The sequence below is a fragment of the Hypanus sabinus genome, chromosome 3 (assembly GCF_030144855.1).
Source record: "Hypanus sabinus isolate sHypSab1 chromosome 3, sHypSab1.hap1, whole genome shotgun sequence".
Taxonomy (NCBI): Eukaryota; Metazoa; Chordata; class Chondrichthyes; order Myliobatiformes; family Dasyatidae; genus Hypanus; species Hypanus sabinus.
The window spans coordinates 117,154,228-117,172,542 of record NC_082708.1 but is presented as its reverse complement, the minus strand read 5'-3'; the positions used below and the strand labels follow the sequence as shown (position 1 = coordinate 117,172,542).

Genomic DNA, 18,315 nt, shown 5'->3' with positions numbered 1-18,315 from the left:
TCTGGCCCATATCCCTCCATACACCTCTCATCCATGTACCTGTCCAAGTTTTACTTAAATATTAAATGTGAGCCCGCATTTACCACTTCATCTGGCAGTTCATTCCACACTCCGACCACTCTCTGCGTGAAGAAGCCCCCACTAATATTCCCTTTAAACTTTCCCCTTCACCCTTAACCCATGACCTCTGGCTTTTTTCTCCCCTGGCCTCAGTGGAAAAAGCCTGCTTGCATTCACTCTATCTATACCCATCATAATTTTATACACCCCTATCAAATCACCCCTCATTCTCCTACGCTCTAGGGAATAAAGTCCTAACCTACTCAACCTTTCTCTGTAACTCATCTCAAGTCCCGGCAACTTCCTTGTAAACCTTCTTTGCATTCTTTCAACCTTATTAGTATCCTTCCTGTAATTAGGTGACCAAAACTGCACACAATACTGCAAATTCGGCCTTACCAATGTCTTATACAACCTCACCATTACATTCCAACTCTTATACTCAATACTTTGATTTATAAAGGCCAAAGTACCAAAAGCTTTCTTTACAACCCTATCTACCTGTGAAGCCACTTTTAGGGAATTATATACCTGTACTCCCAGATCCCTCTGTTCTACTGCACTCCTCAGTGTCCTACCATTTACCTTGTATGTTCTAACAACACACACAAAATGCTGGTGGGACACAGCAGGCCAGGCAGCATCTATAAGGAGAAGCACTGTCAACGTTTCAGGCCGAGACCCTTCATCAGGACTAACTGAAAGGAAAGATAGTAAGAGATTTGACAGTAGTCGGGGGAGGGGGAAATGCGAAATGATAGGAGAAGACCAGAGGGGGTGGGATGAAGCTAAGAGCTGGAAAGGTGATTGGCGAAAGTGATACAGAGCTGGAGAAGGGAAGGATCATGGGACGGGAGGCCTTGTGAGAAAGAAAGGGGGAGGGGGGAGCACCAGAGGGAGATGGAGAACAGGCAGAGTAATGGCAGAGAGAGAAAAAAAAACAAACAACTAAATATGTCAGGGATGGGGTAAGAAGGGGAGGAGGGGCACTAACGGAAGTTAGAGAAGTCAATGTTCATGCCATCAGGTTGGAGGCTACCCAGCCAGTATATAAGGTGTTGTTCCTCCAACCTGAGTTTGGATTCATCTTGACAATAGAGGAGGCCATGGATAGACATATCAGAATGGGAATGGGACGTGGAATTACAATGTCTGGCCACTGGGAGATCCTGCTTTTTCTGGCGGACCGAGCATAGGAGTTCAGCGAAACGGTCTCCCAGTCTGCGTCGGGTCTCACCAATATATAAAAGGCCACACGGGGAGCACCGGACGCAGTATACCACACCAGCCGACTCACAGGTGAAATGTCGCCTCACCTGGAAGGACTGTCTGGGGCCCTGAATGGTGGTGAGGGAGGAAGTGTAAGGGCAGGTGTAGCACTTGTTCTGCTTACAAGGATATGTGCCAGGAGGGAGATCGGTGGGAAGGGATGGTGGGGGGGGGAAACAAGTGGACAAGGGAGTTGCATAGGTAGCGATCCCTGCAGAAAGCAGAAAGGGGGGGGGGGAGGGAAAAGATGTGCTTCGTAGTGGGATCCCGTTGGAGTTGGTGGAAGTTACGGAGAATTATGCATTGGACCTGGAGGTCCAACCCCCACCCGGAAGGTCTCAAAGCTCTTCGCTTCTTTCTGGATTCCAGACCCAACCAATTCCCCTCTACCATCACTTTCTTCCGTCTAGCAGAATTAGTTCTTACTGTCAATAATTTCTCCTTTGGCTCCTCCCACTTCCTCCAAACCAAGAGTGTAGCCGTGGGCACCCACATGGGTCCCAGTTATGCCTACCTTTTTGTTGGCTTTGTGGAACAGTCCATGTTCCAAGCCTATACGGGTATCTGTCCCCCTCTTTTCCTTCGCTACATCGATGACTGCATTGGCGCTGCCTATTGCACGCGTGCTGAGCTCGTTGACTTCATTAACTTTGCCTCCAACTTTCATCCTGCCCTCTAATTTACCTGGTCCATTTCCAACACCTCCTTCCCCTTTCTTGATCTTTCTGTCTCCATCTCTGGAGACAGCCTATCTACTGATATCTACTATAAGCCTACAGACTCTCAGAGCTACCTGGTCTATTCCTCTTCCCACTGTCTCTTGCAAAAAGGCTATCCCCTTCTCACAATTCCTCCGTCTCCACCGCATCTGCTCTCAGGATTAAGCTTTTCATTCCAGGACGAAGGAGATGTCTTCCTTTTTTAAACAAAGGGGCTTCCCTTCTTCCACCATCAACTCTGCTCTCAAACGCATCTCACCCATTTCCCACACATCTGTCCTCACCCCATCTGCCCGCCACCCCACTCGTGATAGGGTTCCCCTTGTGCTCACCTACCACCCCACCAGCCTCCAGGTCCAACATACAATTCTCCGTAACTTCCGCCACCTCCAATGGGATCCCACTACCAAGCACATCTTTCCCTCCCCCCCCTTTCTGCTTTTCACAGGGATCGCTCCCTACGCGACTCCCTTGTCCACTCGTCCCCCCATCCCTTCCCACCGATCTCCTTCCTGGCACTTATCCTTGTAAGCGGAACAAGTGCTACACCTGCCCTTACACTTCCTCCCTCACCACCATTCAGGGCCCCAGACAGTCCTTCCAGGTGAGGCGACACTTCACCTGTGAGTCGGCTGGTGTGGTATACTGTGTCCGATGCTCCCCGTGTGGCCTTTTATATATTGGTGAGACCCGACGCAGACTGGGAGACCGTTTTGCTGAACACCTACGCTCGGTCCGCCAGAAAAAGCAGGATCTCCCAGTGGCCAGACATTGTAATTCCACGTCCCATTCCCATTCTGATATGTCTATCCATGGCCTCCTCTATTGTCAAGATGAATCCAAACTCAGGTTGGAGGAACAACACCTTATATACTGGCTGGGTAGCCTCCAACCTGATGGCATGAACATTGACTTCTCTAACTTCCGTTAATGCCCCTCCTCCCCTTCTTACCCCATCCCTGACATATTTAGTTGTTTGTTTTTTCTTTCTCTCTGCCCATCACTCTGCCTGTTCTCCATCTCCCTCTGGTGCTCCCCTCCCCCTTTCTTTCTCACGAGACCTCCTGTCCCATAATCCTTTCCCTTCTCCAGCTCTGTATCCCTTTCGCCAATCACCTGTCTGGCTCTTAGCTTCAACCCACTCCCTCTGGTCTTCTCCCATCATTTCGCATTTTCCCCTCCCCCCACTACCTTCAAATTTCTTACTATCTTTCCTTTCAGTTAGTCCTGATGAAGGGTCTCGGCCCGAAACATCGACAGAGCTTCTCCCTATAGATGCTGCCTGGCCTGCTGTGTTCCACCAGAATTCTGTGTGTGTTGTTGTTTGAATTTCCAGCATCTGCAGATTTCCTCGTGTTTGACCTTGTATGTTCTACCTTGGTTTGGCCTTCCAAAGTGCAATACCTCACACTTGTCCACATCAAACTCCATCTGCCATTTTTCAGCCCATTCCTCCAATTGGTCCAAATCCGCAAGCTTTGAAAACCTTCCTCACTGTCCACTACACCTCCAATCTTTGTGTCATCAGCAAAGTTGCTGATCCAATTTACCACGGTATCATCCAGATCATTGATCTAGATGACAAACAACAATGGACCCAGCACTGATCCCCAAGGCACACCACTAGTCACAGGCCTCCACTCAGAGAAGCAATCCCCCACTACCACTCTCTGACTTCTCCCATTGAGCCAATGTCTAATCCAATTTACTACTTCTCCATGTATACCTAGCGACTGAATCTTCCTAACTAATCTCCTATGCGGGACCTTGTCAAAGGCCTTACTGAAGTCCATGTATACAACATCCACTGCCTTCCCTTCATCCACTTTCCTTGTAACTTCCTTGAAAAACTCTAATAGATTGGTTAAACATGACCTACCATGCACAAAGCCATGCTGACTTTTTCTAGTAAGTCCCTGTCTATCCAAATACTTGTAGATCCTATCTCTTAATATTCCTCCCAATAATTTACCTACTACCGATGTCAAACTTACCGGCCTATAATTTCCCGGCTTTCTTTTTGAGCCTTTTTTAAACAACAGAACTATGTGAGCTATCCTCCAGTCCTCCGGCACCTGACCCATAGATATCGACATTTTAAATATTTCTGGCATGTCACAGTGAAAAACTGTGATTAGATGGACTGAGGGGTCAACACTCCATTTTATTATACTGGAGGATTGTTCAGTTGTTTTATTTCAGCAGGATAGAAGCTGTACTTGAGCCTAGTGGTGGGTGCGTGCTTTCAGTCTTTTGTCTCTTTTGCCTGATGGGAGGAGGAGAAGAGAGAACGCTCAGTATGTGTGGGGTCTTTGACTACGTCGACTGCCGTACTGAGGGAGCGAGAAGTGTGGACATTGTAGGGGCAGAAGAGATTTGTTTTGTTTGGCATTTAATTACTAGTTTAATGAGTTCAGCATGACCCTGCGTGCAGATTGGGAAATACATGGTTGTGGGTCCAGCTTGGGTCGAAGGTCAGGGTCAGTGTGTAGGCCAGGAAAGGGATCCTATGGGCCTGAAGAAGTGCTGTTGTGTTGCACACCTAATGGAGGGAAATAAAGAATTGTCACGTCGGACCGAGACCCTTCATCGTGACGGGAAAGAGTACAGTCTGAGGCATGATATGTGAGAGCAGGTGAGGATGAAGGAGTGTGGGAGGGGGAAGGGGACGATGTGCAATGCTGGGAAATATACAGGCAATTTCCCCTTTGGAATCAACAAGGCAAAACTCACAATGGCAGCAAAAGAACGATTTTGTACAAGTGGAGCAAATATGCTAAACAAAATAAAGTCTTAGATGTGACAAACACGAGTAAGTCTGCCGAAGCTGAATATCCAGAGCAACACACACAAAATGCTGCAGGAGCTCAGCAGGCCAGGCAGCATCTATGGAAAAGAGTAAACAGGATGGAATAAGGGTCTCGGCCCAAAACGTCAACTGTACTCTTTTCCCGTAGATGCTGCCTGGCCTGCTGAGTTCCTCCAGTATTTTGTGTGTATTACTCTTAGATGTGATATTTGGACCATCACTGTGTACATGTAGGCTCCATGTGTTAGCATCAGAATCAGATTTATTATCACAGATATGTCATGAAATTTGTTGTTTTATGAATGCACGAAAAAGTTACTATAAATTACAATAAATCCAGAAAAAAATTGGAGCAAAAAAAAAGAGCAAAATAACGAGGTGAAGTTCACAGGTTCATTGACCATTCAGAAATCAGACGCTGAGTGCACATTTTCCGACTCTACTACCTCTGTCCTGTATTGAGAAGAGGACACGTCCTCTTTAGTGAGGGGCCTTTTTGAGGTATTGCATTTTTAAAACACCCTCAGTAATGGGGAGGCTAGTGCCCACAATGGAGCTGGCTGAGTCTACAACTTATTCCTACGTCAGGTACACAGACCTGAAAGGAATATTCCAGAAACTGTCGTAAGCCGAGGTTTTCCTTTGCACATAACTTATCATGAAAACATACTTACCTAATTGCCTTGAGCGCAAGTACTTAGGAGTTTTCAGTTCTCTTTCATTCATTGCTTCCCCCATCAATTGACTTAAACCTCGCACTTTGAAATTCCCTCGGCATAAATCTCTCTTCTTTTATGATCCCCTCTAAAACTGACCTCTTGCAGGATGATTTCGTTCACACCTCTGAATGCTTTGAATTATTATGAGCTTCAAGTTGTATTTCTGAGAATTAACTACATTTGAGGTGCCATATAAATGGAAGATGTTGGTGTTTCGTTTCCTTGGTCTCTAAAAACGCGTACTTTGTAACTGTATAGCATTTCCAACCGCAGTCATCTATAGATAAAAACTGCAAGCATGAAGTGGCAGGTTAATTTGTGAAACAGCAGAACTGCGTGAATTAGAAGGAATTAACTTCGTATCAAATCAAGCTACAAAAAAAAAGTTAATAATTTCAACTCTGTATCACTTAAGGTCAACATTACAACCCCCTTTTGTCGCCATGAAATCCCAAATAACATGCAGAGACATTCACGTACAGTATGCTGTACATAATTTGAAATCAATTATATTTCTAAGGTGACCATCTACACCTAGTGGCAAGATTCAGTGTTGCACAGGATTCCCTCTAAGTGAAATTCATTATTAAAGCACCAAGTTCTAACCTGCATTTCACTTTTACTGTGTACCATATTCCCCCATACAGTCTTCCTTATCTGAGGATACATGTGGCTCTCAACTTCAGCATTCTCAGCAGAGTTAAAGCCCAAAGACACCTTTTAAGATACTTTATTGAGCCCAAACAAAATCACAGTGCCACAATAGCATTACAAGTGCACAGATATACAAATATAGAAATATTAGAAGAGAAGTAAGAAAGAATAGAAAATAAGTTACCTCAAACATTCTAACAGGATGTTCCCATCACTTCCCCGGCTATAGGTTGACTCATTATAGAGTCTAATGGCGGAGGGTAAGAATGACCTCATATTGCACTCTTTGAAACAGCGTAGTTGTCTTAGTCTATTACTAAAAGTGCTCCTCTGTTCAGCCAAGGAGGAATGCAGAGGGTGAGGAACACTGTCCAGAATCACCAGGATTTTCTGTAGGATCCTTTGTTCTACCACAGTCTCCAGTGTGTCCAGTTTGACTCCTATAACAGAACCAACCTTTCTGATCAGTTTATTGAGCCTGTTGACTTCACCAGTGTTGATGCCATTGCCCCATAGAAGATAGTACTGGTGACACCAGACTGGTAGAACATGTGAAGGAGAAGCCTGCGTGGTCCAAAAGATGTCAGTCTCTTCAGGAAGTAGAGGTGACTCGGGCCTTGTCCACAGCCTCTGTGTTGGTGCTCCACTTAAGTCTGTCATCCAGGTGCACCCCCAAGTACTTGTAGGTCCTCACCACATCCACATCCTCACCATCAATAGTAACAAGGAACAGTGCAGGCTTAATATTCCTAAAGTCCATCACCATCTCCTATGTCTTACTGATGTTGAGCTACAGATTATTCAACTTGCACCATTTGACAAAGCCCTCCACCAGGGCCCTGTGTTCATCCTCTCATCCTCCCTTTATACACCCAACAATTGCCGAGCCATGAGAGAATTTCTGCAGATGACAGGACTTAATGTTTTATCTGAAGTCCGAGGTATACAGGGTATACAGGAAGGGTGCCAATACAGTCCCCTGGGGGCCCCAGTGCTGCTTATAGCTACGTCTGACGCACAGCTCTGAAGCTGCACAAGCTGTGACCTGCCAGTCAGGTAGTCCATTATCCAGGATATAGTGGAAGTGCCAACCTGTATTGAATCGAGCTTCTCACCCAACAATTAGGGCTGTTATGGTATTGATTGCACTTGAGAAATCAAAAACATGATCCTCACAGTGCTGCCCTGCCTATCCAGGTGGGAGTAGGCTCTGTTCATCAGGTAGATGGCAGCATTGTCAACTCTAATGTCTCCTTGTAGGCAAACTGCAAGAGATTGGGTGCTGCTCTGACGAGGAGTCGGAGGTGACCCAGGACCAGCCTCTCCAGGGTCTTCATGATGCGTGAGGTCAGGGCCACTGGATGGTAGTCACTCAAGACTTTTGGTTGGCCCTTCTTGGGTACTGGGACCACACGTGACGTTTTCCACACAGTCGGGATCCTTTCCAGGCTGAGACTCGGTTTGAAAATGCGCTGGAGGACTCCACACAACTGCTCAGCAAACTCCTTCAGGACCTTGGGATTCACACCATCGGGTTCCAATGCACTGCCATGTCTGAGTTTCCTCACAGCCCTTCTAATCTGCTCAGTAGTGAAAGGTGAGTCCATGATGACTGGGGAGTTGGTGGAGGGTGAGGTAAAGATCGGGACAAAAGCAGTTGGTATGTGGAGGTGTGGATGGTAGGTCCAGGGCAAGGAGGGAATGTAGACAGTGATAACCTGTGTTGTTCATCCACATGTTGAACTGGAGGGTGGGAGGGGGAGGGGAGGTGTTGTTGTTAAGGGAGCATTGGGTGCCGGTACCTGGACTGGTGTCCTGAGGGGGGGGGGGATGTGAACATAGAACTGTAAGTAGGCCACTTGGCCCATCAATTCTGATCCACTATTCCATCATCAAATCAAGTGTAATTATCATTCAACCATACATGGATACAGCCGAACGATGCAATGTTCCTTTAGGGCCAAGGTGCAAAACATACGCAGCACATTCAAAATAGCAAGCAAAAATACATAGTCACACAAAAAAAAAACACATATATAGTCCTGAGCGACTCGCACCCTCCCCTGAGTCTGCTCTCCTGGACTGCAGCAGTAGGCTAGCCCAGAGCTTGAGGCCTAGTCCACAGCTTGAGGCCTGGTCCTCACCAGAACCAAGACTACGCAGCTTCCACACCTCCTGCTGCACACCAAACCAGGGAAACAGGCCTGTAGCATCTTACATTATCAATGTCTAACAGGGTCTTGTGATCGTGAGAGAAACATCCAAGACAGTCATCCGTGGTTACTTTGCAGGTCACCTTCATGCACCAACTCCGATGCCTTCAAGTGGCAGCCAGCTCCTCTGAACCCAATCTGGCTCCTCCAACACCCCAGCCGGATACTCCGATCAATGAGCAGCTCACTGATGGGATGGACCTGCAGTACCTAAAGTTCTTGAAGTCCGATATTGGCTTGTGATCATAAAAAACATAATTAACAAAGAAAAATACATCTTTGGTTGGTCCCTGAGAGGCCACTGTGTTTGAACTCGCTGCCATCTTATCTGATTTATTACCTGCCTAAACCCCACTCTCCTGCCTTCTCTCTGCCTTTCTCTTTGATGCCCTTACTAATTAAGAACCTGGCAATCTCTGTTTAAATATACCCAATGACCTAGCCTCCACAGCCTCTGTGGCATTGAATTCAGAATCAGAATCAGGTTTAATATGTCATGAAAATTTTTGCTTTTGTGGCAGCAGTACATTGCAATATATAATAATAAAACTGTAAATTACAGTAAATATATATAATAGTTGAATTAAATAAGTAGTGCAAAAAAGCAGTGACTTGGTGTTCATTGGTTCCATGTCCATTCAGAATCTGAAGGTAAATAGGCAGAAGTTGTTCCTGAATTATTGAATGTGTGCCTCCGCCTTGGAGGTAGCAATGAGGAGAAGGGATGTCCTGGGTGATGTGTGTCTTTAATGATGGATGTCGCCGTTTTGAGGCATCGATGCTTGAAGGTGTCCCCGATGCTGGGGAGGCTCGTGCCCGCGATTGAGCTGACTGAGCTCACAACTTTCTGCAGCTTCTTTCGAACCAGTGCAGCAGCCACACCCGCTCCCCCAACCCCATACCAGATGGTGTTGCAGCCAGTTAAAGTGCTATCCACGGTACATCTGTAGAAATGTATGAGTGCCTTTGGTGACATACCTAATCTCTTCAAACTCTGAATGAAATATAGCTGCTATTGTGCCTTCTTTGTAACTGCATCGATATGTTTGGCCCAGGATAGACCCTCAGTGATGTTGACAGCCAGACTTGAAATTACTCACTCTCCCCACTTCTGATTCCTCCATGTGGATGGGTCTGTGTTCCCTCGTCTTACCCTTCCTGAAGTCCACAATCAGTTCTTTAGTTCACAGATTCGCCATCCTCAAGCTGAAGAAATTCCTCCTCATCACTGTTCTAAAGGAATATCCTTGTATTCAGGTTCTGTGTCTACTGGACCTAGATGCCCTACTATAGGAAACATTTTCTCCACGTCCACTCTTTCTAGGTCTTTCAATTTTCGATAGGTTTCAATGAGATTCACCCGCTCATTCTACTGAACTCAAGCAAATACAGGCCCAAAGGTATTAAATGCTCCTCGTACATTAACCCTTTCATTCCTAGATCATTCTCACGAACAAGCACATCCTTTCTTAGAGAAGGGGCCCAAAACTGCTCGTAATTCTCCAAGTGCAGTCTGAGCAATAACTTATAAAGCCTAGTATTACATCCTTGCTTTGATACTCTAGTTCTCTCAAAATAAATGCTAACATTGCATTTGCCTTCCTCATCCTCCAAATTAATCTTCAGGGAATCCTGCATAAGAAAGTCCCTTTACATTTCTGATTTCTGAGTTTGCTCCCTGCTTCCTCAACACTACCTACCCCTTCACCAATCTTTTATCATCCACAAACCTGTCCATTAATTCCATCATCCGATTATTGACATATAACGTGAAAAGAAGCAATCCTAACACTGATATCTGCAGAACACCACGGATCACCACAACCAACTAGAAAAGGCATTCTTTATTCCCACTCTTTGCCTCTTGCCAGTCAGCCAATCATCCAGAATTGCTCCCAGAATTCTTGAAAAATCATTATTATTTCCGCCCCAATCTCTTCAGTTACCTCTTTCAAAACCCTGGGGTGTAATCCAGATGACTTATCTAACTTCAGACCTTTCAGCTTCCCAAGCACCTTAGTAATAATGACTACACTCACTTTTACCCCCAACACTCTTGAATTTCTGGCATACTGTTGGTATCTTCCACAATAAAGACTGACTCAGAATACTTATTGAGTTCGTCTGCCATTTCTTTGTCCCTCATTAACACCTCTCCAGCATCTCTTTCCAGTGGTCCCATATCCACTATTGTCTCTCTTTTACTGTTTATATATCTGAAAAAAACTTCCAGTATTCACTTTGCTATTATTGGCTAGCTTACCTTCACATTTCATATTTTCTCTCCTTATTGCTTTTTTAGTTGCCTTTTGTTGGTTTCTAAAAAGCTTCCCAATCCTCCAGGTTTCACTAATTTTTGCTACATTTTATGCCATCTCTTTTGCTTTAATGCTGTCTTTAACTTCCCTTGTTAGCATGGTTGCCTCATCTTCCCTTTAGAATGCTTCCTTGGAATGAATCTATCCTGCACATGTCGAATTGCTCCCATAACTTTGGCCATTGCTGCTCTGCTACCCTCAGCCTGCTGCCCCAGCACACAACAGCAAACATGATAGCACTGGCCACCACCGCCTCGTAGAACATCCTCAGCATCGTCCGGCTACATTTCTGGGATTTATTATCTACTCCAAATCCAATATTACTGCCCTATCAGCAGAGGAGACATTAGAATTCCAGTCCTCAGATTCCTGCATTGGTAGATATTTCACTTCACTCACAGGTGGGAATCTAATCCTAGATGTTGCCATAAGCCCAACAAAAGCGATATCTCACTGAGTCCAGCCTGAGGAAACTCAGTGGTAAAAGCTAAAGGCTGCTAGAACGTCACATCTGACACAATGGCTAATAAGAAACTGAAGCTCTAACTGTCAAGATAGATCTTTTTTCTAAGGTTGTCTTAAAGAATTTTTAAATTTGTGAGAAAAAATTTGCTTCTTTACTGTAATTAATGCTTTTATCAGTTCAATTGTAGTTGACATCAAAGATGCCAGTGTTGTGCATCCAGTTTCTCATTGTTTGAAAAGATTCTGAAGCTCAGTTTTTGGCACATATTATCAGAACATAGGCTGCAACTTCCTACCCACATTAATATCTTCCTATCTGCAAGCTTCTTTGAGACCATCAACCCTAAATCCAATTTAGCATCAATTGCAAATATCTTGATCTCTTAATCATGCCCCTTTATATTCGTGTAAGTCATTGATCTATATATGAAAAATAAGAGATAAAGAGATAATCCCTGAGAAATTTAACTGTATATTTTCTTAAGGTCACTGAAAAATTCATGAACTATTACTCTAAGATGGTGCCGGTGAAGCATGGTGACATGTTGCAGGCTGCTTACAAAACTTCTAAATACACCTCTTCTGAATTATACCTGCTGCAGTATGCAGCCTGTAATTTCACTTCAAGCAACACATCTTTTAACTGACTTAATATATGGGCAATTTCAGGATCTTCTGAAGGACACAGTAGACTTAACCCAGAAGCATGTTGTTACGGCACCTATAAGATATATCACCATAGCTGGAAGAGAGGGAAGAGTGGAGGACTCCAAGCCATGTGAAAATAGCAAGCCATGAAAGTTCTTCTAGCCAGCATCTTATTAGCAAATGTACAATTGCTGGAGAGCAAGGTTGAGGACCTAAGGGCAGGATTGCTGTATCAGAGGGAAATAAGGAATTGCTGCATTTTGTGTTTCATGGAGACATGGCTCACTCTAAACACGCTGGATTCAGACATCAGACACAGGATAGACCAAGCTGCTGATTTGTAGAAGGCAAAAGGTGGGGGTTTGTGTTTCATGATAAACTCTTTGTGGTGCTCTGTTACAGTGGTCTTGTCACTCTTACGTACCCCCACCTGGAATATCCAGTGATTAAGCGCTCACTGCTTTACTTACCTCTTCCATGATCCTGACCAAAGCCGACATTAAACTGACACTTGAGAATTTGAATGCTGCCAACACCAAACAAGAATCAGTCCACCCTGACACATTCCAGATCATAGTCAGGGAGTTCAATCAGGCCGAGTTCAAAGACTCATAAGAGAATACAAATGAAAGCACCACGATTGTAACGGACTTCATAAAAACAGTCATCGATGAGTGTGTCCCCACAAAATCATTCCGTCTCCTCCAACCAGAAGCCCTGGACGAACCATGAGATCCAGAATCTGCTGAGGGTCTGGTATGATCTCCGGAAATCCACCTCACATGTGAAGTACGGATTCTGGACCAAACTTGAATCATTGAAAGATGCTCAACAGCTGTGACTGTTCCTGAATGCTATTATCTCTTACAAAGTGAAACGAGGCAAAATAGGTGACAACAAGGCTTCACTCGCAGGTCTGCTCATTGCCTTCTATACTTGCTTTGACTGCCAGAACTCCAGTCCCCAGAACTGAGAGTCCCCAGTGACACTGTAAATTCAGTCCCTGAGGCTGATATGAGAGTAACCCACAGAAAGCATCTGGCCCAGATGGGGTTCCTAGCCGAATCTAAAGACCTGAGCTGATCAACTGGCTGGGCTGTTCACCAATATCTTTAATCTCAAGCCTTGGCTGTCCGAGGTATCCACCAGCTTCAGAAAGGCTTCAATTACAGCAGTGCCGAAGAAGAGTGTTGTTACCTACCTCAAACACTATTGTCCAGTAGCACTCATGTCCAGAGCAATGAAGTGCTTTGAGAGGTAGGTGATGAAATATATCAAATCCTTTCTGAGAAATGACTTGGGTCTGCTCTAATTTGCCTACTAGCACAACAGATCTACAGCAGATGCCATTTTATTGGCTTGTCACTCAACTCTGTAAAATCTGGACAGCAAAGATGCAGATATCAGGATGCTCTTTATCGACTACAGCTCAACATTCAATAGCATCATCCCCTCAAAACTAATCGATCAGCTTCAAGAACTTGGCCTCAATACTACCTTGAGCAATTGAATCCTCGATTTCCTCACTTGCAGACCGCTGTCATCTTAGGATTGGTAACATTTTTTGCACCATCTCCATCTGCACAGGCACATGACAAGGCTGTGCTCTTCGCCCCCTGCTCTATTCACTTTATATTTACAACTGTGAGGCTAAGCACAGCTCCGATGCTAGATTTAAATTTGCCGGTGAAACCACAGCGGTCAGCCAAATCAAAGGTGGTGACAAATCAGCATGTAGGAGGGAGATTGGAAAATCAGCAAGACCAAGGAGCAGATTAGTGACTTCAGGACGAGGAAACCGAAGGTCCGTGAGTCAGTCCTCATTGGAGGATCAGAGGTGGAGCGGGTTAGCAACTTTCAATTCCTCGGTGTGATCATTTCAGAGGACCTATTCTGGGCCCTGCACGTAAGTGCAACTACAAAGAAAGCACAGCAATGCTTCTGCTTCCTTCAAAGGTTTGGCATGATATCTAAATGTAACACGCTGTAATACTTCACTGCTAATGTAATGGTTTCTCTGTAATGTTTCACTGCTAAGGCTATGGTTTCTCTGTAGAGCAGTGTTTGGGTTATGACTAGAGATAACGGGGCCTTTGGAATGTGCACTGGCCAATGAGGGGAGAGGCTTTTCTTTCCTGTGTGCCCGAGCGAAGGTTTTGCAGTCTTTTGTTCGGCGGAAGATGGAGGGAGAAGATGCCAGAATGGGGAATTCATAGACTGTGGGACGGAGTGGACTTGGAATGGGGTTGGGAGTCGACGCCCAAGGGGAGAATCGATGGAGAATGAACAGACACGAAAACCATGAGCTCCAGTGTTGCATATTACACTGCTTGATGAGAGTGGGCCCTTTTTCTTTTCTGTTTCTTTACTAACCTATAGTCAAATTGAGAATTATAAAGCTCAATCATTTAATTGCATATTGTGTATTGTTTGTTATTTCGTGGTACTGATTTGTAACAGGGAACACATCACACAGCATCCACCCAAACAAGATTTCTCACGTTTGGCCGGGCCAGAGGCTGTCGTCCGCAAGAGTACGCCGCTAGCCGAACCTGAGGGTCACATAAAACTATACATGTGTGGTGGTGAGTATACTGGCTGGTTGCACCAAGGTCAAGGCATTTTGGAAACAGCAGTGTCCTTGAATGAAAAGTGCTACAAAAGGTAGTGGGTCCAGCTCAGTCCATCATGAGTGAAGCCCTCGCCTCCACTGAGCGCATCCACACAGAACAACATCGCAGGATAACAGCATCCATCATCATGGCTACCCCCGTGCCCAGAACATGCTCTCTTACTGCTGCCATCAGGCAGAAGGTACAAGAACCAGGTTCAGGAACAGTTATTACCCTTCAACCATCAGGCTCTTGAACCAGAGGGGGTAACTTCAGTCAACCCATCACTGAAATACTCTCACAAGCTATGGACTCACCTTCAAGGACTCTCCATCTTATGCTCTTGATATATACTGCTTGTTTATTTTAACTTATCTTTCATATTTGCTCAGCTTGTTGCCCTTTGCACATTGGTAGTCTGTCTGTCCTGCTGGGTGTGGTAGCTATTGATTCTATTGGGTTTCTTCTATTTACTGTGAATGCCCACAAGAAAACAAATCTCGGAGTTGGTGAGATACGTGTACTTTGATAATAAATTCACTTTGAACTTTGCTTTCTGGCATTCAGCTGGTTTTAGACGAACACCTTCAGTAATCACAGCAGGCAGGATAATAGAGACAAAATAGTTGTTATTTAAAATAAGGCTGAGCGTTGTGCTTAAAGAGTTGAGGTATCAGTGGAATTAATTCAATATTGATGTTGTCATTAACATGAAACCACAAGCAACATCATTTAGGATGTTTTGATAACATCACCTACAATTCTTCGAAATATCAATATATATACAGTCAACCTGTAGTGGTTACCAGAAACAAACCAAAACCTCTGCGAGACCAAGCCAGGGTACCCGACACGGAATGATGCGCTTCCAAATAATGAATTTCCAAATCGGAAAGGTACATTCGATCTTTCAGTCCGAACCCAGCAAAGACGAACGAACTTGCAGCGATTGAAAACTAGTAATATTACGGTCTAACTTGCGGTCTAATAGCGATATTAGCGTAACTAAGCATTCCAGCAGTGTCCCAATTAGTGATATCGTTAGCGAAATAATGAAGTTGGCATAATTAATTAGCATATGTAAGTGTTCCAATTAGCGTTCCAATTAATGTCCCAATTAGTAGTCAACAATAAAATATAATTCCCAGTTGCCTCTAACTCTCCACTAGACTAAACTAAAACATAAATATGTAACTGTACTCATTTGAATCTACCACGCCCAACCCATGTGACAGATTACCATAATGAACACCACTAAATACAGACAGAAAATTGATACGTGGCTCCAACACAACCTGCTCAGCTGCTCCTCTTGAGCTATATCTTCATCCCGGTAATAATCTTCTCTGCGTATATCAGTGACGATGACAAACTCTGTGCAGTATTCCACATGGTCTCAGGGAACCCGTGTACACTGGGAGTCTTCCCTAATTCTGCACTTCATTCTCATTGCCATAAAAGCCAATGTTCTCTTTCTCCTCAGTATCACCCCCTGATCCTGCACATAGCTTGCTGTGTTTTATATAAGAGGGTACCTAGATCTCTTTATACAGCACTGCTGTATGGTCTCTCTCCATTGACATGATAGTTTGCTTTTCCATTCTTCCTACCAAGCTAGATCATCCCACACTACACTCCATTTGTCAAGACTTGCATTGTCTCACATAACTATTGCATGTAATTCCCTGGCATTTATTTTTTACTCCCGCCTCACAATTTACTTTCCACAACTGCATCAGTAAATCTAACTGCAATACCCTAGGTAACTTTATCTACCTCATTAATATAAATTGTAAATAGTTGAGGTCCCAGAACTAATCCCTGTTACACTCAACTTTTGTCAACTTGAAAATGGTCTTAAAAAAAAAGAGATTAGAGATTAAGTTTATTTGTCGAATGCACATCAAAACATACAATAAAATAAATTATTTCTTTAAATCAAATCAGTGAGGATTGTGCTGGGCAGCCTGCAAGTGTTGTCACCATACAAGCAAGCCCGCAACTCACTAACACTCACCATACATCTTTGAAAGCACCCAGAGGAAATCCACACAATTATAGGGAGAATGTACAAAGTCCTCGGGAATTGAACCCCAATCAGTAATTGCCGGCACTGTAAAATGATGCACTGACCCCCACTTAAACGTGCCAGCCTCAAACATCAGAGTTATTAAGCTGCCGCATCTTCTGTCACATCATGCGCTCTGTCACTGACTTAGAGAAAACAATTACTACACAATCTAACGAACAAGCAGAAGTTGATTTCTTTAGACAAGTAGATAATCCCTTTAGTTAGAATTGATGGCAGGGTCACCTTCAAACTGGAACAATTAATGTCAATATCATGCTCATCCCTGCAACATTTACCAATGGACTCCCGTTCACAAGCACTCCATATAGTATTTTGGTATTCTGAACTGTCCCTGGTCATTGTCGCAACTCACTATTTTCTGTTACTTGGTCAATTCTCTGTGTGCTCTCGAATATTGTACCCAACTTTATGCAATTGGGGCATTCTGCAATTTTTAATTCACCTTTATCTACCAGAGGCCAATAAATCACGTTGACTGGTTGACTGTATTGTAATTTTCCAGTCGTCTTGCTTTTACTTTCGTCCTGATGAACTCCAACATTTTCCCAATGACAGATGATAGAGTAACTGGCACTACACTCAGTGGCCTGTTTATTAGGTACACCTGCTTGTTAATGCAAATATCTACTCAGCTTATCATATGGCAGCAACCCAATGCATAAAAGCATGCAGACATGGTCAAGAGGTCCATTTGGTGTTCAGATCAAACATCAGAATGGTGATCCAAGCGACTTTGATCATGGAATGATTGTTGATTCCTGACTGAATGGTTTTGGTATCTCAGAAATTGCTGACTTGCTGGGATTTTCATACACAGTAGCCCCTAGAGTTTACTGAGAATGGTGTGAAAAACAAAAGTAAAAAAAAAACATCCAGTGAGAGGCAGTTCTGTGGACGAAAACACCTTGTTGATGTGAGAGATCAGAGGAGAAGGGCCAGACTAGTTCAAGTTGACCGAAAAGCAACGTTAACTCAAATAAGCATACATCACAACAGCGGTGTGCAGAAGTCCATTTCTGAACACAACATGCATCGAACCTTCATTAGGTACAGAAGGGATCTGGTAAAGTGTCCACTAAGCATATAGTTTGCTGTGGTCTCTCTTCTTTTCTCGAATGGGGATAGAGGGGCCATTACATTTATGCTTTTTGAATTCACTGGAACCTTTGCAGAATCCATTAACTACTGTAAGATTACTAACAAAGCATTCCCTTTCTCTGCAGCCACCCTAAAGCCTCAGTATGTATCCTAAAGCAACAGATAATGGGATGTCCTTACCTGGTACCTCGTCCCCAGGGAGGTAGGTAGACTTATTGGTGTGCACTGTGATGAAGCTGCTGCGTGGGTCCTGGGAGTGAGCACTGATGTGATTCGGCTTCATGTCGGCACAAGCAGATGGACTGGCCCCATGTGAAAATCCACTGACGAAGGACACCAGGCAAAGTGAACCTATCATCCATGCCAGCAGGGTGTCCCAGTCTCTTAATGATTTCAAAGTAACCTGTGTTAGGTAGGAAACATGAAAGAAAAAAAAAGTAAGGAACAGGGAGCAAATCAGGAATCAGTCAGGAAGGCGCAACTTCTCCCAAATGCCATTCGACTGGACAATGAATGAGGTAGTCAGTCTCAGATCTTCGCCTTCAAATTGACTCGTTGCTCAAGTTTGTTTAGTTAGGTTGTTTCATTTTAACAGATGAGAATTGATAATAATCTCCCAATTAAGACCAGTGCCACGCA

At 44.3% G+C, this 18,315-nt stretch overlaps 1 protein-coding gene across 1 annotated transcript in view; it reads right to left on the bottom strand.

The window, feature by feature from the left end:
- LOC132390932 (reelin domain-containing protein 1-like) overlaps positions 1 to 18,034 on the bottom strand; it is a 39,810-nt gene extending 21,776 nt beyond the window's left edge. Inside the window, exon 1 of the mRNA XM_059963468.1 lies at positions 17,857 to 18,034. Within this exon, the coding sequence (XP_059819451.1) occupies positions 17,857 to 18,034 (178 nt within the window). The remainder of the gene's footprint in view (positions 1 to 17,856) is intronic.
- Between the last annotated feature and the right edge of the window lie 281 nt (positions 18,035 to 18,315).